Source organism: Fukomys damarensis, unplaced genomic scaffold, assembly GCF_012274545.1.
Source record: "Fukomys damarensis isolate Sample0158 unplaced genomic scaffold, DMR_v1.0_HiC HiC_scaffold_3, whole genome shotgun sequence".
Lineage (NCBI taxonomy): Eukaryota > Metazoa > Chordata > Mammalia > Rodentia > Bathyergidae > Fukomys > Fukomys damarensis.
The window spans coordinates 12,127,947-12,155,338 of record NW_022900915.1 but is presented as its reverse complement, the minus strand read 5'-3'; the positions used below and the strand labels follow the sequence as shown (position 1 = coordinate 12,155,338).

Below are 27,392 nucleotides of genomic sequence, written 5' to 3'. Positions count from 1 at the left end.
CAATCTTGTCCCTAGTGTTCCCGGTAACACACCTCCTGCTTTGACATTTCTTCTGTTACAATGAAGACAACAAAGTTAAACATGAGCATCTACATATTGAGGCAATACTCTTAAGTGAAATAAACAGGACACGGGTAAATACTGAATAGTTTCTCTGGTGTGAGAAACTAAAAGAGTAAATAAGGACTAAAAGGTATAATAATATGAAATAGGAAGAAAAGGGAAAAAGGAGAAGTGGGAAGGTAGGGGAAAGGATAAAAGGGAATGGAATTAATATGAGAAAATGAAAAAATGGAAACAGTCTTTATAAATAGGGAGGGCAGGAGAATGGGGAAAAAAATAAGAACCAAGATAGATTACATAAAGGTACAAATTTCGAATGATAAATGTCATTATATTGTATACCTAAAACGTACCAATAAAATTAATTTTAAAAATTTTAAATGAGCATCTATAAAGTATATATAATTTTTAAAAATCTAATATGCCCTGATTAATTTTTTAAAGTCTGTAAGATTTCTAAACCATGTATGTGAAGCTGGATTCCATAAATGCCTACAGGAGTGAAAATCCTGAAGAAAAGTGTTTGACAAAGGTCCAGAGGATTACTCGGGAATGAGGAAGGGAAATGCATCTGAAAGCAGTTGTGGAACAAAGGCAAATGCAGCTATGTCCAGAATACAAAAATGCAAACCTATTAAAAGTTGGCTGGAATGTTCAGCACTGTCCTTAACACCCTAGAAGCACAGGCTAAAAGTACAGGCTGGCAAACATGCACAGCCTGTTGAAGGTTTCAAACAATGCCAATATGCTGCCAACATATAGAAATTAGATTTCTTTTTTAAATATGTTTGTCTTTTCATGGGAAATCACAGCCATGTGGACACACAGTGAGGGAGCTGGGCAGCAGCTGCTTACTTTCAGCCAGGCGTGTGCTCTGGGGGTCTCTGTAGTGGCCCCAGCCTATTCACTCATTAAACCAACTACCAGGTCCCTGCATGCATTCGCATTGCCGGCCAGGCCTCACAGAATCAAGACACAGTTTGGGCCTCTCTGTGCCTCACTCTATTTCTAGTGAAAGAACAAACAAACACACCCCCAGAAAGATCCTTTCCTATCTCAGCAGTGTCAGGAAGAAATTAAATAAAGACTGCACATTACCTGGAATTTGTTGTAGAGTTCTCACCCTCAGCTGCCCACTGGGATCACCTGGAGAGCTTAAAAAACACTGATGCCTGGGCTCCATCCCCAGAGATTCTAAATTCTTAGTCTGGGATGCAGCCCCAGCATCAGGATGGCATAAAGTTCCCCCTAGTGGACAGCAATGATGGGAAAAGCTTTGACCTTTGGAGAGAATGCTAGTTGTCGAGTATAAATGGTTACATGTATTCCAACATCAGTCTCCAAATACAAATTTTTTGCCTCTCACCTCCATGAAAATTCTCATCACTTCCTACTTTTGGGAAATGGCTATAATCCCAAAAGCCTACCAAATGGCATTTACAAATTGGAAAAAAATCAAAATGTATTCTGATTTCTACCATTCATTTTTCCCTCCAACACAACTGAGGAATAAAACACTAAGGAAATAAGGGGAAATTATCCCAATACCCAATAGACAAAACTTAGGCAGCACAAGTAGCTCAAATACAATAAAAGAAGACTCACAGTGGCAGGCTTGTACGAAAAATTACAATTGCTTTGAAATTCATCAATGCACTAAGTAGAAAATTTTTCAAATATTAAAAAAGAACCATTTCCCCAAGACTCCAGTAATAGCTCGATTCTTAAGATAAATTCCAAATTATTACTTTTCAAGTAGAGTGTATTTATATTTTGGCTTCCTGTCACAGGAAATGCAAGCTACCATCACCTCATTTTTAAATAGTAATGCCACCTTACATTACAGTTGAAAGGTGTATTTTCAACATGGTTTCAAATAAAAATCTATTTACTGGACTTCTGAATGCCAGGAAGCACACAGTTAATCCCATTATCACATTTTATAAATTTTTTTAAATGAGCTTCAGAAAGATTTAAAATTATGTTTATGATCACTAAATAGTAAGTGGCAGCACTTGGATTCAAACCCATGTCTGTCTGTCTAACTCCCAAAACCTGTATTCAAGCTAAACTATCTTGTTTAGTCATCAAAACTCAGCAGAAAGACCCACAACTGATAGCACGATTTTCCCAGTTACAAAGAGAAGGGAATGATCTGCTCCATATCACAGAACAAGCTAAAGAAGCCAGGCAAGAGCCTGCCTTCTACTCTCTGCTCCCTGCCCCTTCACAGGACCAAGCACAGCTCATGTGTTACATTATAAAAGCTATAGGATGGCAGTTAATCATCACTTACGGATAGAAAGAAATTATTGATTTCTAAGAATCTTAAATATATGGCTTAGTTTCCACACAGATCTGAAATAGGCCTGTCTGTCCCAGGAACCCTAGAAAATCACATATCAGGGTGAGCAACCTCTCCAGAATCCTCTCGCTCATGAATCCCGTGAGCAATGATGCTCATAACACATGAGCACCAGCACCTCTGCAGAACTCTGTCCTACCCCTGGCTGCCGTGACACCATCTCAGATGACGAGAGGGATACCCTGAGGAGGACTGGCATCACCTGATATGGGTTTTCCCTTTATTTGTAAAATTGTAAAAAGACTGCATCATGAAAACCCAGCTAGAAAGTCTCATTTCCACGAGTCCCCCTACTTGAAAGCAGGATCCAAGGGGAGTGTGTCGTTTTATGTTCCGATAGGAAAGTGTCCTGTTCTTTGAGCTGCTGACACTGTATCTTCAAACCTGTACTCCAGGAACTCTGCCAATGTCGTAGCCAAGAGTAATTCTCGAAGGAAAAAAAAAGCAAACATGGATACAGCTCCCCTGCAAGAGAAAGCAAACAGGCTTTATCACCTAATAAACACGTCTTGCCAATCAATACTTATTTGCCCTCTTTTCTGAAGCAACTCCTCAGTCACCTGAATTTCATCACTATGGATAATTCTTGAAGAAATTGCACTCCTATCTCCTAATGATCTTGGAACAGAGCAAGCGCCTCATTTTATTAAATCCAACTACCAGAGGAACTGGTTCAGAGAGGAGTTTAAGATAAAGTTAAAACTGAGGTCTTAATCATTTCAACATGATAGAAACTCTACTGTGTTATCAAACCTCACCAAGTCCAGTCTCTCAACTGCCAGCGGCAAGAACAAACATGTCAGGGCTACTTGTTTTATTCAAAAATGACAGGAAATCAAAAATCTATCAAACGGATGTGTCAGCAGCAACGCCATAAGCATATTGGTTAGCGAGATTTATGTGCCTCCATTTTGGTTCACGACAAAATCACCTTCCTAGCTTTCTATTTTTCAAATGCCCACGTGGACACACAGATTAGAGAGTTCTAGGAAGTCACCATTAACAATGGGTACCATATACTATCTAATCATATTCTGTGAGGCTTTACACAAATTTGAGATGCCCTGGGACATAAAATATTAAATAATCTTTCTTCTTGCACATTTGTGTAAATTCCACAACATGTCTTTCTTTTATAAATTGAGAATTACAAACTCCCAAAGCTGGCATATTGAGTAAACTGTAAATAGCACCTATTACTGCTGCATCAGAGTGCCATTTTGTGTGCTAACAAGATGCTCATTTCTACTCCATTGTATATATGCAATGGACCTTGAGGAGCAATTTTAGTGACCACTGTCACTCATACTCCAACTTCACTGTTGTTATTTTAATATTTATGTATGCCTTACAGTAGCATCATCCAAATCTTCATGAAGTGATAATATTAGAATTAATGCAGGGGAAATAAATTATCAAACTACAAACTTTAAAAAAGAGGTCAGATGTGATTAAATGCTGTATTTTTTTAAATGCTAAATCAAGTATGGTGGCCCATGACTGTAATCCCAACTACTCAAGGGGCTAAGGCAGGAAGACCCCAAGTTTGAGAATAGCCTGAGCAACTCAATGAGAATTTATCTCAAAAATAAACTAAATTAAATTAAGGGCTGGGGATGCAGCTCAGTGGAAGACTGCTTGCCTAGCATGTGTAAGGTTCCGAGCTTGATCCCAAAGTGGGGGGTGGGGGTTTCACCACAACGACCTTAGGATGCTAACCCAGGAAACAACAGACTTTTTCTTTAAGGATCAGACAGCAATTACTTTAGGCTTTGAAGGCTGTAAGGTTTCTGTCACAAATACTCAATTCTGCTGCTGTCTCTCTGAACGTCATCAGAAACATAGCTGTATTCCAATAAAACTTTATTTACAGAAGCACACAGCAGTCAGGATTTAGCTTACAGGCTACAGTTTTCTGACCCCTACTCTCTAACAGTGGAATTCCTCTTCTTTTTATGTAGCATTTCACTATTCATAAAACCAGTAGTCCCTCCACCTACAACAATACCATCTTTTCCATACAGCTACTTTTGAGAAACCAAAAGTTCCATCAAAGCAGAAACATTTCAAGCTTCAAAAATTTTGTAAATATTGTCAAAAAATAGTGGTGGGGATAAACTGGTAATACAGCTGCAATATCAAAGCCTCCAATGTTTCTATATAATATTTATGATGATATATTTGTCAAAACTCACCAAACGATACACTTAAAATGGGTCCATTTAATTGTATATAATCTCTTAATGCTGCTGTCTTTGAGAACTTCAAGCCTTTAATTTACAGTAATTGTAGATTTATGTGCTTGAGTGTGCTTTACATTTGCTCCTCTGAGAAACGTAGTAGTGAATTTCGAAAGTTTGAATTATGTAACAATTTAGGAATTCTGTGGCATTCACTGCATTAAATGCCACTGTCCTGTACTAAACTCTTACTAGCATTTAGAACTCAATTACTTCACGTAAGAGAGAATAAGTTGTTTTTTATAAACAACGTAAAACCCTGAATTCATGGCTTAGCCCTCAATCACAGCAAAAGAAAAAAAAAAGAAAGAAAAGAAAAAGGGAAGAAAGTTAATCTAGGCCCACAGGTAATGCTATAAGTATGTCTAATTTACTTTCTTTACTATACTTGCAATCCAAACTAACTTAAAACTCAAGTTGACCTAAGTCCTGTCTCTCTAATTTTCAGTTTGTGTTTACTCTGGTTTAGAGCCTGTCAATATTCAAACAACCAAAGCAAAAGACAAACAAGAGAGAGAATGTTAAAATTCTGGGAAATTTAAAATGGGAAAGGTATCCAAAGAAAACCATTCAGCCAACTAAACTGAAATTGCCCCAATTTGACAATTTCACAATGTCATAATTGAAATTATGACAATTTCACAACCTCAGCTACTAGCTTTTCAGGCCCTCGTACCTCATATGTCTTCATCCAGAGATGTGCGAACTCATTTAAAGTCCTCAAAGTGTCACCTGGGAAGTTGCTGGAAACACAGGAGCCCACCTCAGACTCACTGCATCAGAACTCTGGGAGGGATCCTACCATTCTATACTTACCAAATGCTCCATATGACTCTGATGCTTGCCTGAGTTTCAAAGCCTCTAATTTGAAGTTTGAAAACTAATACGTGTATATACCTTTCCTAGTTAAGTGCTGGCCCCTCATTTAACACTGATTTTAGATTCTCACCTTAAGAAAAGGTGGAATCCATGCACAAGTTCACATGCATATATGTGCCAGCCTAGAAACGCAGGAGACGTGGCTAAGTTTTTCTCTATAATGTTAAAGGAATGTTAAAAATTGTATTACAGTAAATGATATATCGCCCTCCGACCCCACCCCCTTGCTTCAAACTCACTTCTCCCATCATTCTTGCCGCTTCCTGAAGCTGCTCTGGAAGTCCTCTTTGTGAGTGTCTTTATTCGCTCTGTTAGACAGCTGCCTCAATGCCCTGAATCGATTCAAAACGTTTATCTTTAACTGTCGTTTTGGCTTTGGGGAAGAGTGAGAAGTTGCACAGTGCCGTGCATGGTGAAAAAGGTGGACGAGCACACACTGTAATGTTTTTATGAGCCTGTCTTTCCATTGGATAGCACGCAGCAGCAGCATACACTACATTTTTTTATCATACCACATGAAGATGCTCATGAAACAAGAATTCCAGAACTGCACCAATAAATTTTTAAAATTTAAATATTCACTATAAATTTCGATTGTGCCCCATATTTAAATTCTAATATTTTATAAGCACCCACATGTGTCATGCCTATACTAAAGGAAATTATCTTATTTAGCCTCCCCAGTAATAATTAAATGTACTAATATGAAGTGTACAGAAACTTTAATTCTCCAACTGGTGGTTTATTTATAAGCCTGATTGGCATGCTATGAATGCCAAGGTACTTAGATATGAGTGTTCCTTTTGCTTTTTTCTTGTTAACTGCTCTCAAAGTTCACAGTTCATTGCAGTACTTTTAAAAGGCCAATATAAGGTAACTACTCAGGCAATATTTGCTATACAAAAGTTTTACCTTCTCTTAAATGTTAAAAACCTAAGTCCTATAAATTTTGTAACATGGAAATCCATTATACTCATTCATTTTGGAATTCATTCTTTTTTATTTAACTATAAAGATAATTACCTTTGATGTAGACGCTAGAAGTTAAAAATACGAGAATGGCTTTATAATTTCCCACTGTTAATCCTGCACTACTTGCCCTAAACTAGAGGAGATGTGTTTTCATCCTGTGTCCACAGCAGACACTGTTAATCCATTCAAGGCGCTCTTACCTCGAGCCTAAAGATCACTCCCAAGATTCAGATCCTTCATAAATGCATTTCCGGCAGCCACCTCTGAGCAGTGCAAGTATATAAATGTGTTGAATATCCCTTACCCAAAATACTTGGGACCAGAAATGTTTTGGTTCATATTTTTTTTTAGAGTTTAAAATATTTGTTAATTTAAAGAGAAAAATAAAAGATAAAGTGTTAGGAAACAGCGAGGTAGACTTTGGAGATCAGAAGAGCATCTAGAGATGGAGGAGATAGGGCAGCTGAGGGGGGGGGGAGTTAAAAATGATTAGGATGCAAAATGTCGGTGAACCAGTATCCCAAGGTGAAAGGAGGATAAACCATAAATATCTGTATATACATGATGAAATAGTCTAGAAATGAAACCAAAGTATAAACATGAAATTCATTTATGTTTCATATATACCTTATACTCATATCCTGAATGTAAGTTTACACAGTATTTTTTGTGTACTGGTGTTTTGACAGCCACTCATCACATGCTTCAGGTATGAAATTTTCCACTTTTGGCCTCCTGTTAGCATTCAAAAAGTTTCAGATTTCGGAGTGCTTGTTACTGATGTTTCCAGATTAGAGATACTGAACCTGTATGACTAGTAAGATGTATCTGTTTCACTGGCCAATCAACATGTTCCTTTCTTCCTGCTCCACTTACAGCTTTAAACCTTCCCATTTATTGTTCTCAGAACAATAAAATTAAGCCTCTGTTAATCCTGAGCAGCAATCTTTACAAGTCTATGCCACTTCAAGAGTCCCAATCATCGTAGATTGTGCTGAACAGTTTCAACAATTTGAATGCGGTTGTAACCCAGCACATATTACAAAACTGCTCCAAAAATCAAAGAACCAAGTAAATAAAGGCGCTGAAGAGATAACAAAACACCTGTGAAATAGTATTCTGTGGATATAACTGGGAAATGTACAGCATGAATAGCCCAGGAAGGCTGATGCATAATACCAGGCATATAAAAACGTGACTCAAGTAAACGATTCTGATTTTGCTTCTGGTACTCACTGATACTTCTTTATTCCACTAAGGGGGCACCACACTGTTCCTTCAGCAGTGTCTCCATTATTCTAATTCCCTATGGAGAGAGGAAAGAAAAATGAAAATGCCACATTTCGCAGACAAGCCTTTTACATTTATCAGAACCCTTCCCTTCAAGGAATCCATGTTACAACATGTATCCCTTTCAGTAAAGTAGGCTCACATTTTTCCCTTATATTTTTATGATATTTTACTCAGAACTATCACATACACTACCTCCCTCCAGATATGCTCAGACAAACTTGGGGAGACAGGCAGAGTAGAATTTAGGATTTCCACTCAACATAAAAAATCAGCCCATGAGATGTTCAGCAACTTCTTGAAAGTGGCCCAGCTCCTAAGTGTCATTGCCAGGGCTGGAACAGTGGCATTGATAACATCTTCTGACCACTAACAAATGTGCTGGTATCACTGTCAAATTTTCATGTCCATTACCTTGGGTCTGGGTGCTGTGGTGCCCACTGAGATCCCCTTCAGGAGGGACACACTCCCTCCCCCACCCACCAGGACTATAGGCTGCTGAGGATACACAGCCTCCCTCACCCCAATACAGATTCCCAGGCCCGTCCTAGGACGAGTCTGGTCTAACAGAACTAAAGCAGGCCCCAGCATGCTGTACTTTTAACAAGAACTTATGTGTTCCCCTTCTAATGAAGCTAGGCAGAGTGGGCCAATAGAAGAAAGGTAGAGACTTCCTACTGGGGTTTGTTCTCAGCCAGGCAAGGGATGTGGATGAGGAGTAATCAAAGGCATTCCTAGAGAACACAATGAAATACATTTAACATCAAAGAAGCTTGGATGAGGTCTGATTCAGAAAGTTGTTCATATTCTGCCAGAGCCATCACCCTAAATGCTGCCGCTGTCTTGGAAGGATGAAGCATTAAAGGATCTTAAGAAATGTTGGGCTGCATTGAGCATTGGCTGAAAACAACAAACTGTAGGGCCTGGCACTGTCACTGGAGCCGAGATCTGGGTCCTAGTCACACAACTACCAATCATTCTGCTGAGTCCCTTAGCTGACCATTTTCACCGTGGGTACACTAGACTACAGATATCAGGGGATTACCAGGCCAATTGGCACAGTGTCTTCTACACCTAGCTGCACACCAGAATTAGCAGGGAACCCCACCAAAACAAATTCAGACTCCCAAGCCCCACCAGTGACTCAATAAGAAATTCCAGGGCTGAGGCCTGGAATCTGCATTTACAACATGCTTCCAGTGATTCCAAACACAACTAGTTCACATAATAGAACTTATAAATAACGGCTCTATACCTCTGAGATCACTTGCAACTCTGCCAGACTGGGGGTTGATAAAATAGGTTCTCCATGGCAATTTCTGATGATGTAGTATGTACCATATACTCTTAGAGCCACTCTCTTTTTAAAACAAATTTGGGAAAAAGACAGGGAGATGAATCAAGACCTGGATCGTGCTCTTTCTGTTCTCTTCATTCAACAACAATGCAATTAACAACTACTTACTATGTACTTACTATAGTACAAGCACTGGAGATTAAGTGGTGACCAAAAAAGACAAAATTCCTACCTGACTTTAAAAAGCTTACAGTCCAGTAGATTCCAAGGAATTTTCATTCTCCTTTCAATTTTTTTCTTTTTTTTTCTTTTGTTTCAATGACCCCCCTGGACAATAAATAAATGTCCTCCTATTTTCATGAAGAATAAAAATGACCATAAAAATTCATTTTCAAACTTCATTTTGTAGAGTAGGTGCATAAATCTAGATGTTATCTTTAAAACAAGAAAAGCACACTCCTTACTGGAGAAGTGAGAACCCATGAACTTTCCCATCCATCTAAATTAAGACGCCTACCACTTACTGAGCTGAACTCTAATTGACATAAATGAAGACTCAGGTTTGCCGTGGAAATTGAAAGACATTATTTATTGAATCAATTATGTTCACAATGTGACACTTGATTTTTCTCTCTTTTCCCTCTCTCACACCACTTTAGTCTTTTTAAGATGAACAGTCAGAAACAGAAGGTGGAGAATGGGGGTAGAGGGAATGTGAATTAAAAAACCTAACAGGGAGGCCAGTCATTATTTAGTACCTCTCTTTGATAAAGATAAACCAAATCAAATCCCAATCGATAGAGTTCCTTCAAATAAAGTTCGCTCCAATGCTTAAATCTCAACCCCCAGGAGAGCAGGCTTAAAGGGGCTAAATTTCCACCACTTATCACACAATGATGCCTCAAATGCAGAACAAACATTAAGTGGCAACACCTTTATAGATATAGCTTAAAAGCATTTTGGACTGACAAACCATAAACCAGCTTTATTTCATTATTTCTTTCCCCTCAGAGAATTTCTCTTCTCTATTACAAGGCTACCTTTCTCTATTTGTCAGTATAGAGATAAGTAAGCTATCTCACATGCTCATTTCCCTAACAGCAGTGCTGTGGTGCCCAAACTATTCCCACAAAGGAATCTCAGAGCCTTTCCCATTGAAAGCATTTCACAAATACCCACTCTGATGCTCAAGAATAGCTAGAAAAAAACTGTGAGAAAAAAAACAAATCTTGTCTTAAGAGGAACAGAAATAAGCTAAAACCAAAGATGGCTACATCCAGGCAGCGTATTTATTTTGTTATCAAAATGATGCTTCCTTAAGAAGTCTTGATTCACCTAGGAGGCTCCAAAGAGAGTAACATTAGACCTTACAAAAATTACAAAGTTCTAAAGCAGTTGTCAAATGGCACATCCATGCATAGCACTTAGCGAAAGACAACTGCTCACTTAAATATCACCATGATAAAAGACTGGTGTTAAAGACATCCCCCGGTGGGAGGGGGGATGCTTCCTTAAGGGTCATGGCTTTGGAACAAACACCATGAACAGTACCAGAGCCCACTGTGTGTGTCAGGAACTACACTGACAGTGTGGGGCACAGGAACACAGAAAGGACCTGACACAGCTACACAGGATTCATTGGTCCCTGGGGAGTAAAGGGAGGAAGGAAAAATACCTGAGAGACAAGACAGCCTCTGAGAAGTGGTACAACCTAAAAAAAAGAAGAAAAAGTACAATGGAAAAAAGGAAGCAGACACTAATCTTGAAAGAAAAGAGGAGCTGGAGAAGCCTCTGCAAGAGGAGATAGGTAGATCCAAAGTCTGGTCTTGAGTGTGACACACAGAGATGAAGGAGCCCAGCACAGGGAGGCTTAAGAGGCTCTAGGCCGGAAGTGCACGCCACACTCTCCTGGTTAAGCAACTGCCATCCTGAAGGTTGGGAAACCACGGCCCACCAGTCCGCTCTCCCACGCCCCACCCCAACATACCTTGATTTCCACCTTAGCTCTACTCTTTTCTAGTGAGACAAGAGCACATAAAACTTCTCTGTTTTTAGCCACAAATGGCACTGTAACTGAGCAACGACTCTCAGAAAGATCTGGGTCATTCACAAGCTAGGTGTGAGAGTCCACGCAAGATCTTAAAGTCTGTAAGCCTCAATTTTGAATTCTGAATAAAAGCAGTAGCATGGGCTTGTACTAACGAATTAGTTAAAATAATGAATAATTTGGTTATCACAGTACCGAGTGTTAAACACTAGTTGTTGGCAGGGCATGGTGGCGCACATCTGAATCCCAGCACTCTGGGAGGCAAAAGCAGAAGAGCTCCAAGTTAGAGTCCTGCTTAGGGAAGTTAGCCAGAACCTTTTCTCCAAAAAGAAAAAAAAAAAAAAAAAAAAAAAAGGGGAAATGCGAAAATCTTTTCCAAAAAAAAAAAAAAAAAAAAAAAAAAAGACTGAGGATGTAGCTCTGCATTCTGTCCTGATGACAACAAAAACAAAAACAAAAAAAACAAAAAAAAAATCCCTAGTTTCTGGCAAACAGTCAGTAAGAGAACAAATGCTATTCATATAAATCCCTTCTGTAATTCACCTAATGCCACCAGAAAGTAAACAACATGAAGTTGGAAGCCTTCTCTATCTTGTTCAAGATGTATTCAGTAGACGTACAAGGCCTTGGGACACAAAATGCAAGGGATAAATGTCTACTAAATAAATGACTGACTTCATCAATCAATCACCAGGTTATACACCTACCTACCACTTTTTTTTTTTTTCTGCTGTAGAGGAGACTAAACCTAGGGCCTCTGTATTGATTGACACACGCAGTCTTAACTTTTTATTTGCTTGCTTTTTGAGATGAGTCTTGCTAAGTCACTAAATTTCTCAGGCTTGGGTCAAACTTCAGATTCTCCTGCCTTAGCCTCCCAGTGCTGGGATTACACACATATGACACACACCTAACCATATCTATCACAATTTATAATAGGTGCTAAGAATCAGGGAACAGAACTGACTTACATTTGAATCTTACTACCTACCGCAGAATCTGACAGTGTAGGCACTCAATGTTGACAGACCGAAAAATTAATTACCTGGTCACTCCTGAATTCCAGCCAAGAATGTGAATTTCAGAATTATAGTACAATCTGCCTAGTAGTCAGCATGCTTGAAGTGTGGTTGAGAAGGTCAGCATAACAAGAGCTGCTGCAGGAGATAAAAGAACAAAACAAGGATAGAACAAAGGATGCAAACATAAAAGAAAGAAGAGAGAAAGGTGCAAAAGGGCTGACAGCAGAGGCAAGAGTTAGAGTCCTGGGGAATCTGGTTTAGCCAATAGGCATTTAGAAAGTGAGATCCTTCCATGGATGTTGAAAGATCACTCAGGCTCCATGGTGCAGGCCTATAGTCTTAGTTATTCCAAAAGCTGAAGCAGGAGCAGTGCAAATTTGAGCCCAGTTTGGGGAATTTAGCAAGATCCTGTCTCAAAATATAAAGTAAAATAAAGGGCTGGGGAGGTAGCTTAGGAGTGCAAAAAAAAAAAAAAAAAAATCAATTTTACTTCAAAAACCTCCCTTCCCTTTTGAGTCTGTTTCCCCTCACCAGCTAACTACAGGCACGCAGGGCTGCTTCCTACTCAGGGAACATGTTCCGTTCCTTCTTCCTTGCTCACTGCTCTCTCTGAGAAACATCTCCAGATCGTGCCAAGGCTAGATACTGACCAGGGAGCTCCTTGCAGCCCTAGATCTCAACTTACTCAGCACCTCCTCAAAGAGTTAACTCCTTCACCTGGCTACACTCTGGATCACATCATCCAGCCTCCATCCCTGGAAGTAAATCCCATGTTTGTGGAGTATTCTGTACCATCTGGCACTCACAGTAAAAGCTTCAGCACCAACACCAAAACCCAGAACAGACTGGGCATCTTCTGGAAAGGAAGGAACAGAGAAAAGGAGGGGGGAGGGTTGAACCTGCATCCAATTTCCTCATCAAAAGGGAAACAAGCCAAAATCTGCAAGAAGAGATATTTTATCACAATAAAGCATCTTTTGACTTGATACTGCCCAGCTCTTTTAAACTCAGGGATTCCTCATCTATAAAACTGAGATAACACCAAATAGTAACACATTAAAATCTACTGGCACATATTGTGTGGCAAGCACTGCGTTGAGCACTGTAACTGTATTGATCTATTTCACCTTCCACCTGCCCTGGAGCACGATTACCCTTCTTTTCTTGGATGAGACCAAGGCTCAGGAAAATTAAGCACCTGTCCAAAATCAGCCAGACATGGAGGCACACGCATGCAATCCCAGCACTCGGGAGACTTGAGGCAAAAGGTGCATGGCGAATCCTAGGCCAGCCTGGACTACAGAGCAAGACCCTGTCTCAAAAAAAAAAAAAAAAAAATCACACAATGACTAATCAAATGGGAGGTAACCAAATGAGAGAGCCCAGAACTCAAGACTCCTACCACACAAGACACAAGCAGGGCCAGCACCTGAGAATGAAAATGTGAAAACGCCTCTTAAATGCTAGGTACTCAGCAAGATTTGCCTTCCTTCCCTATTGACTGTGCTCAAAAATCCTGATAAACAAATCAGATATTTTAGTCCTGCTTTCAAATAAAATGTCTTAAATCTGAGTATATGAATCAATATGGTATCTAATCACATCTACAAATTATTCTACATACAATACTTTTCAAGTAGAAATAGCCTGATACAATGTATGGCTTCAATATGATTTCCCCATAGTGGCTAATAGACTCTCAAGAAACACTGATTAATTTTTATCTTCATTAATAACCCAAAACCTTTAGGTATAACTACAGAACATTGAACTAGTAACAATAATTCGGTTATCTTTGCTTCGCATTATAAATCTCTCCCACCCTTAAGGAGAATATTTAAGTCTCCTAAATTGTAACAAAAAAGACAATATCCCAGAATATAAGATCTAAAAACAGGGAAAGCCCTTCCAGCATCTAATCCACACAGGAAACACTCAGCAAATGATTAAAAGCGGTCCATCTGACTTAGAGATGTCCTGTGACCCAGAATGAACAGTGGCAAAGTTATTCCTCTATTGACAATTTCCCAAATCCTGACCTGACAGTTAAGTCACTGGTGTTTTTGTGTTTTATAAAGTTATTTCGCCTACTCTCCGTTGTGATTCAGTTAGTCTGTTTTCATTTAGAATTTTCAAAAATGTAATCTGTACATAGTTTTATTTTCCCTGACTCAGACTTCAGGTAAAATACAGCTTTTTCATAGTACTAATCTACGTCATGCTCAGTACTATACCCTATCGTGGAATTCCTGCCAAACAATCATTCCTCGCTTGCTTTGAAACATCCATTCATGGGACAATTTCTATTCTACATTCTATGTCAGTCCTAATTATATGACAATTCTCCCTTACACTCAAGCAGAGCCAGAGCAATACCTGGAACCAGGGTCCCCAGTACCAGCTCGCAGCAGCTGGGACAAACTAAAACATAACATATCAATTCCCTTTCCTTAGCTACTTTTTTACTATTCATCAAACTTAAGTTCAGTCATAATTTCTCCTTTTTTTTTTACCAGTTCTGAGAAATAAAATGATGAGCAGCACACTTGTACATTTTACCAATGAATTGCTTCTAAAAGAATAAATAAACCTCTAAGTGATGCCCAGGTGATAAATAAATCCAACATATTCCCAGATAATTCTTTTATGTTTTATTTCTGCCCTTCCCCTTCTTTCTCTCCTGGCTCATACATTTCTATGAGTCAATAATCTTTCCATGCAGTCAGTTTCCTATGTCTTCAAATGAGGCTTTCCCTTTGAACAAAATACAATTTCCTAAAGCAATATTTTGGTCAAAACCCCACCTCACCAAATTCCAACAATGTCACGTCTAATGAGAATTTCTTATGGCATTATTACACGGCAGGGCTTTATGGACATTATCTCATTTAATCCACTCAACAGCCCTATGAGGCAAGATACTTTTACTTTCACCATTTTCGGGTAAGGAAACAGCCTCAGAGAGGTGAAAACCTCGCTTAAGGTCACAGAATCTAGCAGGTGCCAAGCATAAGATTTAAACCTGGGTTTCTCCAACTCTTTTTCACAATGGGTGCTTTGGTCTGTAAAATGAGTGAAGAGAGAACAAGCATATTTCCTTACAGGATTTCTCTTAAGAATTAAATGAGACAACACACAAAGCTACTGGCACACAACATTACCTTCCTTTCTCTCTGTGGCCTAAAAAGCATCAACGGACTTCATGTACTAGCTCTGACCAGGACCCATCATGCTGGGGACACACACCACCTGGTACCCTCCTCCTCTCAGCTGGTGGCCTATCCAAAATGTCAGCAGAAGCTCATCTCATTCTTGTTCATATTCCACAAAGTGCTTTCATTTGCTCTTCATATTACCTGAGAGTCACTAATGCTTTTAGAAAGCTGAAATATCAGCAGGGTGAACCAGAGCTTCCCTCTGTCACAGTGGTCATCAACAAGAGAGACAGAACTAGAAACCAGGTCCAGAAAAAAATATTACTGAGCAGGTTACGGCCTCCACTAGGCTGGGCTAAACACATTATACCCTTACCCCTCACACCTAGTCTGCCCTCATCTAGCCTCCGCACCCTGCCTACCCTCACACTCCATAGACTAGTCAAGACACATAAGGAAATGAAACTCCTCTAATGTTCACACCCAATCTCTAAGGCAGTCACACAGGAAATGAAACCAGAAAGGTGAAGAAACTTGACCAACAGCAACCAGCTACTAAGTAGCAGAATCCAGATTCATTCACACCCAAACTTTTGTAACTTTAAAGCTGCTACTTTAAAAGTTGTGCTTACAGTGCTCTTTTCAAACTATCAAAAAACATGTCAATTTAGACATGGTCCAACTGTTGTCTTCAAATTATTTCCACCTATATCTAGGTGGCTTTAATTTTATAAATTTAGGGGAGCCAGGATGAGACCAAACTATATGTAACTCCTGAAAGTTTCCTACAATCAAAACCCCTCACCACATCTCCAACTAAAGGGCTCTTACATTTCCACCAGGCGAAGCTTGCTCTTAACTGGAGAACCCGAGGACAATCATGTCCACAGGGAGCATTTCTGCTCAGATACACTCTGCCAATTAGAATTTCCTAGTCTACTGTCTAACACCAACTGGAAAATCCCTTTACTTCCTACTTAAAGCCCTTTTGGTGCTACACATGATCATCAGTTTTGGGGGATGACACTCACAGTTAGTGAACAATTTGCAGCCAGTGTGCCAGACTTGACAACACCAACATCAACACGCTGGCTTGCTTTTAATTCACATTCTTCACATAAACTGTGAGGTGACAGAACCATAAGTCCACGGCAAGTGGATTTAAACACTCCAACCGTTTAACATTATAAATTAACCACTATAATTGGATTAAAAGCTACATACAAGAAAACTAATAAATGATTAACAAATAAATGCTCTATACACAGGTAATAGGCTAAAGATAAACAATCTGCTGTTTTTAGGTCAACTATTTTTGCAGAGAGGAAAAAGCTGCCTTACAGCACTTATAAACAATTTTTTTAAGAACTCCCATGCCTCGTAATAAACTGGTAAATGGAAGGAAGAGATTAAAGAAATGGACATAACGGTGACATGGCTGGTATGAAATTCACTCTACTACATCAATTGCTAACTAAATAGGAAGTACTATTCATTAATCTTTACATTCATATCCTTTATATTTTTTGGTCTTGGGTATATTCTTCCAGGGGTTAATAACTCTCAGATGAATGCCATTCTCAATCTACCAGCTGTCTTTAATGTTAAACAGCAGAATTAAAATTTTCCTTCAATAAAAAATCTAAAGCTTATTAAAAATATATAGATTCCTATGTCCTTAGTGGGACTGCTTTGAACAGCCAAGCACTATAAGCAATTCCAGCTATTGTTTGGAATCTGATGTAAAATCCTCAAGGTTTAAGGACAGCTCTGATCAATAGCTTGTTTGGAATTTGATCGACCAATTCAAGATCTGAGAAGCAACTTGTTACACTGACTGAAGAAAAGGGGTGGGCTTCTGAAAAAGGAAAACGAAAGAATTTTAGCCATGTAGCCTGGTCATCAAGTGCTCAGACTAAGGATCCAAATCCCTGTTTTGAATCTGGCTACTACCTCTCCACTCCTGTGTGATCTTGGACAAGTCAACACAACTATCTGTGTCTTCTCATCTTTAAAATGGGATGTGAGTGCTCATCACAGAGAGCCTCTGAACACACTGAATAAGGCAATGCACACAAAGCACTCAGAATGACATGTAAATACAGACTGGAAAATACCACAGTCGTACCACTTTTTGTAAATATGTTCATTTGGTCTTTACGTCAATCTATTTTCTGAACACTGACAATGAGCTAGGATGAAGTGGTAAGGCTCACAAAGAAGTCGTCAGTCAGCGAGGGAGACAAAACACACTAAAAGAATCATGACAATAGTCATGTACAGCTAAGAGAACTTCAGAAAATCTTTGTTAATCAATGGTACAAAATACAAAAGATTCTGTTTATGAAAATGTTTCACACTGTGTAAACTGGAAATAACTTCAATGCTCGGTACCAAAAAAAGAATGAAAAAATTATCATACAAATATGAAATATTAGGCAGTCATTAAAATGATTTTGAAGTGTACGTCATTTTGTGAAAGGCATTTGTGATTAAATATTACTTTAAAAAGATATGAGATTGGGCCCAGGATTTAGCTCAGTGGTTCCAGCACCTGCTTTGTAAGCGCAAGGACCCGAGTTCGATCCCTGGTACCAAAAAAACAAAAAACAAAAACAAACAAAAAAAGACACGAGATTATACTAATACTGTAGTGATGACTGTTTAAAACCTGCATATAAAGGACAGAAGCAAATTTACCAATTTGGGTTTTAGTGAAAAGATCACAGTGATCATTTATGCAGTATTCAATATGCACCAATGTATTTTGGGCATTTCCCTCCAAAGTCTCCTTTAGTCATCATAAGGAAGACAGTACTAGTGACAGTTCACCCAGAAAGAGGTTTAGTTCATACATTCCATCTGAGGAAGGCGCTGCAAGTTAATTAAAACTCAACTTGGGCTGACTCCAACCACTAACAGTTGTCAATAGTATCATAATGGGAAAAAATGAGCTTTTGCTTTTAATATCCTTGCATTTTCATCTCTGAATGATAACACAAATGATTGTTTGCTGTGTGCCAATTCCTGTCCTCAGCATTTTACATAAATAACTCATTTACTCCTCACAAATATTCTACAAAGTAGGTTCTAATATTGTCATTTTACAGGTGAGGAAAAAGCAGCACAGAAAATTAATTGGTTTGTCCAAGGCCACACAGGTTATTCTACTGGTTTCAAAGGGAGCTGAGGCAAAAGAGTACAAACAGCTCTACTGAAAATACAATTTATAAGTATTTATGTAAAGTAGTATCTATTCAAAAACATGTACAAACAAGTTTTTAAAAAATTTTTATTTAAAGATCAGAAGAATCTTTTGGGAAGAATATAAAAATTTCTCTACATTTGAATCATTTCAAAAACATAGTGTGATGATTAGCGAATAACAGAAAAATCAATGGGTTCTAACAAATGTTAATATCAATAAAAAATAACAAAAGCTATATCCCACTAAAGGCCACTGATCAAGAAAAATTTTAATTATAGCCTGAAATTCTACTTAATCTGAGAATCAATATCAAAGGAGTTAATTAATTCTGCAAATGCCACCATTTTCCTTCACTAAAGAAATTCAAAGAAAAACAGTTTACTGAGAATCTAGGCAGATAGCTAGTCAAGGAACAGGAATCAAATTCCAGACAGCAAGTGGGATTCAAAAACATCTGAAAGTGACAAAGAAAGATCTCTCCAGCTGACCTGAGATCACAAACACAATGCTGCTTGCTTTTTTTCCCTCACAACAGGCAGACACTGTGGTCTTCCCATTACCTTCCTAGGGCTCTGCTCACGACCCACGCTGAACCCCCCCGACACACACACACAAAATAAATCCATTGGCAAAAGATGAAATCCTACCACACAGTGAAAAGTCAGGATAAAAAATCACCATAGGCAAAAGAAGGAAAAATGACCAAGAGGGACAGCGAGACACCTTAGAGAGTTGAAGGAGCTTTTAATTAGTATGCAGCAGGGCTTAAGCACACAACTGCAGTTTGACTACTGGATGTACCATTGAGAAATGAAATTATCTTTCCAATTCAAGTAGCTCTACCCAGAATTTTGTATTAAGCTCTGAGCTGAGACAACTGAATGACATTTTCCTGGTCTTTTTGATCAATCTAAGAGACTTAATTTAGCACAAAGAACCAGGCTAAATTCCAAGCCCAAGTAGTATTTTTGATCCACAACAGATTTTTATTTCAAATGTACTTGGTGTACACAATGTACAAACAGCCCTCACGGAGGGAGGGGTGGTATTTCAGTGCAGCTTGGCCAGAGCTGTTTCAGTTTTCAATTCCATGCCTGCCGTAGGTTTATACAAGGCAGGTGAAGATTTATAGTGGTTATAAATTCCTTTTTTTTCATTGTCTTTGAATTTAACAGTGATAGAACTGGCTCAGAAAACTAATATATTGATTGCAAATTCCATCTGGCCTAGTGGGAAGAACATAGTTCTCAAATCTCTGGATACCTGGTTGGTAATTAGAGTAGAAGAGCAATTAGAAAAGCAAGCATGACAAGAAATGTTACAAAGAAAAGGATACTTTCTCTACAGTGTCTGCTTCAAGGTCATGTATTTATCCAATGGTGATGGGCTCTAGTTGGTCACTTTATCTTGTATCTTCATCTAAGCTCTTTTGAAGGAAAGGAATCTGTCAAAGGGAATAGCTGTCGGGAGTGTGCTCTGAGATACCATCACCTGGATTCAAATTCCAGTTTTGCCACTTCCTCGCTGATGACATTGTGTGAGTAATTTAACCTTTGTGTGCCTCCATTTCCTCGTCTATAAAATGGAAAAATGGAAACAACAGTCTTTCTTTCAGAAGGTTACTGAAAGAACTAAAATTTAAAATACCACAGAGTGTTTGGCTTACACTGAACACTCATTAAATTATAGCTGCTACTATTTTATCTGGTCTTCTCCATAGCTTCCACAACAGTGCATTTATAGAAGGCATAGATTAAAACTAAACCAACATATCTAATACTGGGCAGGCTAAAAGCCAAACAAAAAGTCTTGGTATTTAGAGATTAGGAGGAAAGGAAGAGGGGATTAAAAAAAAGCATTCAATTTCACAGTTGAAAATGATCTACCTAGTCCAACTTGATTTTACAGAAAATGATAGCAAAGTTCAGAGCAAATAAAACAAGCAACCTTCCCTTTAGAAAGCTCTCAAGACAGGGCCAGAGCCCAGGTTCCAGAGTCCTGGCTGGCTCAGCATGTTCCTTATCACACAGCATGGTGTGGTGAAGAACTTTTCCTCACCACACACTTTTCCCATCACCACACACGTAATGACACCAACACACCTAGAGTTCAGGAAATCACTTTCTGTCATTTCAGGCCAGAGCTTACCTTCCCAGCCTTCACCTAGTTTCATAGAAAGCACGTCCCAGAATTTCAGCTGGCTGACTTAAGGGATTCCCAAAAGCTTTACCACGGAGCAAAGTCTATTACAACCCGGATGAATTCAAATGAGGCACTGAGGGATTTTGGATTCTTAGGCCTTATAGTCAAGGTAAAGACATTGATTTAAACTCAGTGGAAGGAACAAAAACTGTTATCGCTCACAGAATACTCATTTTTTCCAAGATGTTTTCCTTGCACAGGCTGTTTCATGAGACTAAAACTCTAAAGGCAATAGTATAAGCAGAGCGGACTGGGGAGAGCAGAGCAAGAGATAGCAGCTACCATGATCAACTAATCTAGAAATAAGTAGTTAAAAATTAGAATTCTTGGTAATATTCTCAGGCCACCTAATGAATAAATATCAACTAAATCAATCTATTTGAGCACTCAAGAGGAGGATTAAAAAGTATTATCAGCAGAGGTAAATTGAGAGCTGGGAAATATACCCTCTGGAACTGTAGAGAGAACACATTTCATCAGTTCTTTCAAGTAGTTCAAGTAATACAAAGAATCTTAAAAGAATTCACACGAATAACCAGTCTTTAGTATGTAGTCAGCATGCTATTATATCAGTGCCCTTCTGTCATACTGATGACTTTTATCTATTCTGTTGAATTTGTTCTTTTCCTCTGTCTTGGAATTGCTGAATTTTGAAATGCCTGATCCTTTTTAGGGTTATGTCTTCCCAAGCATGTGTGTACATGTGACATTCAATTCACAGTTAAGGACTGAGCACTGCAGAGCAGCTGGACCAGTATAACACAGCATTAAAAGGCCTGGAGCTAGGGAGGGGAGGTGGAGTCAAAAATTAGACCAAGAAACCTTTCTGTAAAGCTTCACATTCAATCTCTTTGTTAAACATACAGCTAAGACCATGTTTCATATTGAATTTTTTTTTTTTTAAACCAGGGATCGAACTCGGGCCCTTGCACTTACAAGGCAAGGTGCCAGAACTACTGAGCTAAATCCCTGGCCCTAAATAATTTTTTGGGGGGTGGGGGGTAGTACTGGGGATCCAACTTGGGTCCTTGCATGTGCAAGGCAAGCAGCAGAACCACTGAGCTAAAACCCTGGCCCTTTGAATAATCTTTTGAAAGGCACAACATGGCATGCTTTCAATACAGAAAGAAGCTGTAGAAGGTAGTTACAAATATCAGGTATGACCATATGGCCAGTTACAGAAATGAGAACTGTAATTAAAATTGTTCTCTTCTATTTTGTTAACATGCTTGTGCATATATACTTATCTATTATATTTAAGTTATGAAATACTAAGAGTAAGCAGTACCCAAAGAAAAACTTTGCCTTCATATTTGGTATACAGTTGTCAGGATTTCTATAATGTGCTTTTGTTTTAGCAAATGCAGTCTAATATTAGGATGTGTGTCATTTCAAGTCACACACTAGGTATAGTTTCACACCCAGGTTGTCTGCAAGCATTCTAATCAGCCACCTTACTTTCCAGCAATTTCAGTTATCTTTACCTTTGGAAGACACCAAAGGCTTTGCTAATTTGCATGATGAATGTTAAAATTATGAATTTTCACTGGTGAAATTCATGATGTATTTATTAATAGATATTACACAATAGATACCAGAAATAGATCCGCATTAATGCAATGAATGGGACATAAGAGATGGCAATAAGAGCAACATTCTAGAGATGTGTCCATGCTTGCAAAGAATGTCTACCGAGAAAGCCTTTCATCCTTCAACTTTAGGGATGGCACCCATAATTCAGACATAAATTGTCCCTACAGACTGGCTAATGGTTCAGAAAATGCAGACACTACCTATGAATCAGCTGAATCCTGACTCTAGAATATGGTCTGCTCTGCCTTCAATGAAATTTTCTTGCAATTCACAGAGCACCCAAAAGGACAGAGATGTAATTTAACTTATAGAACAGGTCAACAATTTTATGTCTACTTCTAAATAAAATGATTAATAAATGTGTAGGTGTGCTGCAGAAATTTTTAATAAACAAAAAGTGAGATTTCGTGATGTATCTGGCCCACACCGAGATCTAATTATCACTAAATCTCCGAATGTACCAAAAAGAATTTAACCGCTGTGCATACAACTAAGTGTACAAATTGGCTTAGGTCAGTGTGGCAGGCAGCTTCTGACATGGCTCCTCATGAACCCTACCCACTAATATCATGTCCTTGCGTAACTATCCACTGCATGGTGGCTGCATCTGTGACTTATTTTTATGAAACAGAATACTAAAAATTAAAGAGATGTCACTTCTGTGACTAGATTCCAAAAACACTGGACATTTCACCTTACTAACACTCTCTTTCCCTCCCACTCCCTCACTTCCACACTTTCACAGTGCCTAATGCTCTCATAGAGAAGCAATGTGGCAAAGAACCATATAGAAAGCCATACGAATTCTACCAGAAACAAGTGAATCTGGAGTGGAATCTTCCCATCAAGCATTCCGATGAGCTTGCAGCCCCTGCCAACTCCATGATTATCTCCTCGTGAGACCTTGAAATAGACCCAAGGAAGCTGAAACCAGACTCCCGAGCCGTCAGAAGAGACAGAAAATAAATGTGTGTTGTTAAGCTGCAAAGTTGGATAACTTATTACATAACTAATAGTCTGCGAAAAGCATGCAACCAAACCATAGCCAGGTTTTTTCAAATAGCCCTCAAGATCACCTTTAGATTATCTACACATTTTTCTTCAATCTCAAGGAATTATTTTCACTGGTTAAATGGATTTTTGTAAGGATAAACAGCATACACAGCCCTTAAAGGACATGCTCAGATTAGCTATCGCATGTCCAGGCCAGACCTTCTTCAGGGCAATGTTCAAATTACTTAACTTGCCCACATTGTTTAAGTGACAAATATTTCACACACTATTTTATATTCAATCTCTCTCTGCTTCAGCTTTCTGATCAACACAATAAGAATAATGATGGAACTAATAATGAGGCCTTGCCAGGAAAGTGGCCGAAATAACAAATTATTTCATCACACATTGAAAACGTATTTCACAAACATAAAAAAAAAAAAAAATACAGGTCCATATGACTACATAGTGAGAGCTGTGTATTTCCAGCATTTGTAGTAGTCCTAAACTGATACAAACCAGGCTAAATAAAGAACACTTGTGTGACAAGATTATTATTACCCACATTATCTCCTGAGCCTCCTCAGAAGAGTACACTGTGAAATTTATAACAAGTATATGAGATTTCACCAAAAATATCTTTTGATTTTGGTTTGAAATTTGTTTTATTTGGGGAGGGTGGTTATTTTGCTTTAACTTGGGGGTCTGAAGGCAAAAGGCCTAAAAGATAATTACACTCTCTGTGGTATAATTCAGATTTTCTCAAGAACAACAGCAGAAGGAAGCAAAAATACTTTTGAGTACAAGTCAGACTTATTTTCCAAACAGATAATCAGGTATTGAAATCTCACAGTGAATGGAACAATGTGAGGGGAAAAATACCTTTCCAAGCTTTTTAGTTAAATGAGAATAATAAAAGGTTGAGAAACCTCGCCTGCCCCAGGGAGCCCAGATGATCTCTTGGTTTCCTTCTCTTTGCATGTCGAGGTTCTGAGGCCCCGACACAGCTCCAGCCAAGGTTCTTCCAGCTCTGCTTCACACAGATACTGATCACTTCCCCTGAACTGCAGAAATGAATACAAAATCTTTCATATTCCACAGACTTGCCTGTTTTCCTTCAGATCTCTTTTTATTGCCTTGTCCTGTATTTTTTTTTTTAATTGCACTTGCTCACCTCAAGTCCTGTTAAATATGTACTTGGCATCCTACACAGTACTTGACTTTGGTACATTTTCAGCACTCCCAACTCTTGTATTGTTGGCCATCACAGGTCAAAACCAGCCAGCAGAACATGAGATCAAGGCTGCCAGACACTACGAGAGTCATGGGGTGGATTCCACTCAGACTGAGGAACACACTGTATGACATACTTCCTAGTGCTACTTGCTGAGAGCTCAGTACATATATGCTCACTCTTTTCTACAGCCTTATGAAAAAGATACACATTAATGATAAAATGCATTGCTGTCATATATGTAGATAGAAAGCCGTATCAAAAATAGTGGCCCACTCTCATAACTTCTATTCAAAATAGTACTAGAAGTCTTAATAGAGTAATTAGGCAAGAGAAAAAAATGAAAGGCATTTAAATAATGAGCAAATAAATGAAATTCCTTATATACTGATATGATTATATATAAAAATCCGCAAAGACTCTACGAAAAATGTGAGAACTAATTAACCAATTCAGCAAAGTTTAGGATAGATAACAAACATAAAGTTTAGTAGTAGGCAGGCATAGTGGTGCACACTTATAATCACAACACTCTGGGAGGCTGAAGCTGGAGGATCCCAAGTGTGAGCCTAAGCTATGTAACTTGGTGAATTAGCAAGACCCTGTCTTAAAATTTAAAAGAAAAACACTTACAAAGGGCTAGATATGTAGCTCAGTACAAAGGCCATGGGTTAAATCCCCAGTTCAGGAAAAAAAAAAATCATAGTGCTTCTGTGAACTAACAATTACCTAAAAAGAATTTTTAAGAGGGTCAAATATCCCTGCACTTTAAACTTTGAAACATTTATAAAAGAAACTAAAGACATAAATAAGTGGAAATATATCCTATGTTCATGGGTTGAAGAATTAATATTGTTGAAATGTCTATATTATCCAAAGTCATCTACAGATTTAATGCAATCCCATCAAAATTCTAAGGCCATTTTTCAAGAAATAGAAAAAACATCTAAAATTTATATGGAACTGAGATAGTATAGAAGAAATCAAATGAAGACAACAAGGAAATTTTAACTAAAAAGGTACTCAACAAAAGTGCAGTACTTCTTCACCACCACAACATGAGCAGCTTCTCCTCTGTGATGCCATGTGGCCTGGCTATGCTCTGAAATCTCTACAAACTATTCTTGTGGATACGAACTTGCCATCCTCCTGAATCAACAGTCCAAGTGGTGGTGTCATAGATCTAGAGAGTGGAATCTTACAGAACATTTTAAAACTTCAACCTCTAGACACTGGAAAATAATAACTTGGGAGAAAAGGAGGGCCCCCAGGACCCAGGAAGCATCTGAAAGGAAAATTGGAGCCCACAGAGAAAGTGAAGAGAAAGAACACAATGGAGAAAAAGGAGTGGTAAACTGCACTTTCTCCAGGCTCCCAGCTAGTCATCTGAAAGAGGAGGCTCAAATCTACAGAGACACAGTGAGGACGGGTGACTCCAGAGGCCTCCACAGAGAAACAAATGAGTGGAATACAGCAGTGGATACTGCGCACTACAACAGCTGGTGAATGATTCCAGTCCAAGCAACTGTCATGTCCTATGCAGAGGGTGCTTGGCTGAAAGTCATTTTAGGGAGGAACAACTGAATCTGGGACTCAGAGCAGCCATAGGTCGGCTTCATCTCAGAGCTCCCAGTGTCAAATCCCACAGTGACTGGGTGAGGAACAACTGAGGGAGAAATCCGGGATCAGAGAGCCTTGGCCAGGCCAGCAAGAAACACCCAGAGTGCTGCAGGCTGAACAACTCAGGCCCAGCCCCATAACCGGAGGCCAAGACCAGAACACCTGTGGCACTGAAAGCCACTAATCCTACTGCAGGCATGCTGGGATCATCCAATACGGATCTGGGCTTCAACCTTCTTTGTCTTCTAGTGACAGAAGAGTCGCTTTCTATAATGGATACTACTGCAAAAACTGGAGACACCAGAAAATAACTACAGGCTTGAAATCTCTCTTCTCTCTCCCTCTATACATACACACCCATATATATATATTTTTGTTGTTGTTCCTTTGTTTTATTCTTTATTAATTGTTTCTTCACCTATGAACATTGTTTCTTAGCTTTTTTCTTTAATTTTACTCTTATTTTTGTTTTTCCTTTTTTCTTTCTCTCCTACCTGCTTCACAGATTTCCCAAAGCTTGGGTAATCTTCCTTTGTCTTAGTCTTCCTTCTAATCTCTTTCGCTTCTTTTATTTCTCTACTTTTTCCTTTTATTCTTTTTATTTTCCTCCCCCAAGGGTAAAATTGCTCTATCGAGGGGATATTTGTTGTATGTAACTTTCTGATTTGTTGCAGATTTTATTATATGACTATAAATCTCAAAACAGAACAAAAATTCCCATACCTATAGAATGGGCTAGGACCTTTGGAGAGGAACCTTTTCCTGGGCTTTACACCTCTTCAAGAGTATAAATGTTCCTTGTTCCAGGAAAAAATGTGCCTCATTTCTCTGAGGGCCCACACTCCATTCTGTAGTGCATACTAAAATCTCTGTCTAATAAACCTTTCTTGTGCCTCTTACTGAAAATCCTTTTTCCATGACAAGAATTAGAAAACCTGCTACAAAGGGGTGGGATACGGTTTTTTTTTTGTTTTTTGTTTTGTTTGTTTGTTTGTTTTTTGAGACAGGGTCTCACTATGTAGTTGAGACTGACCTGGAACTCACTATGTAGTCCAGGCTGGTCTCGAACTCACAGCGATCCTCCTGCCTCGGCCTCCAGAGTTCCGGGATTACAGGTGTGCGCCACCACACCCGGCCTTGGAATACATTCTTTATTTCAGTTTTGGAGACCTCTCAGACACAACTGGTGACAAAAACCATGAAAGACCTCAA

General features: G+C 38.8%; 1 protein-coding gene across 2 annotated transcripts in view; it reads right to left on the bottom strand.

The window, feature by feature from the left end:
* Window positions 1-492: 492 nt before the first annotated feature.
* The window catches only part of Prelid2 (PRELI domain containing 2), a 73,206-nt gene continuing 46,306 nt past the window's right edge, over window positions 493-27,392 (bottom strand). For both annotated transcript variants that reach the window (XM_033766874.1, XM_010627041.2), the window contains 2 exons: window positions 7,756-7,825; window positions 493-2,893 (listed from right to left, as the gene is read on the bottom strand). In XM_033766874.1, coding sequence (XP_033622765.1) covers window positions 7,766-7,825 — 60 coding nt within the window. In that variant the 3' untranslated portion in view covers window positions 493-2,893; window positions 7,756-7,765. The remainder of the gene's footprint in view (window positions 2,894-7,755; window positions 7,826-27,392) is intronic.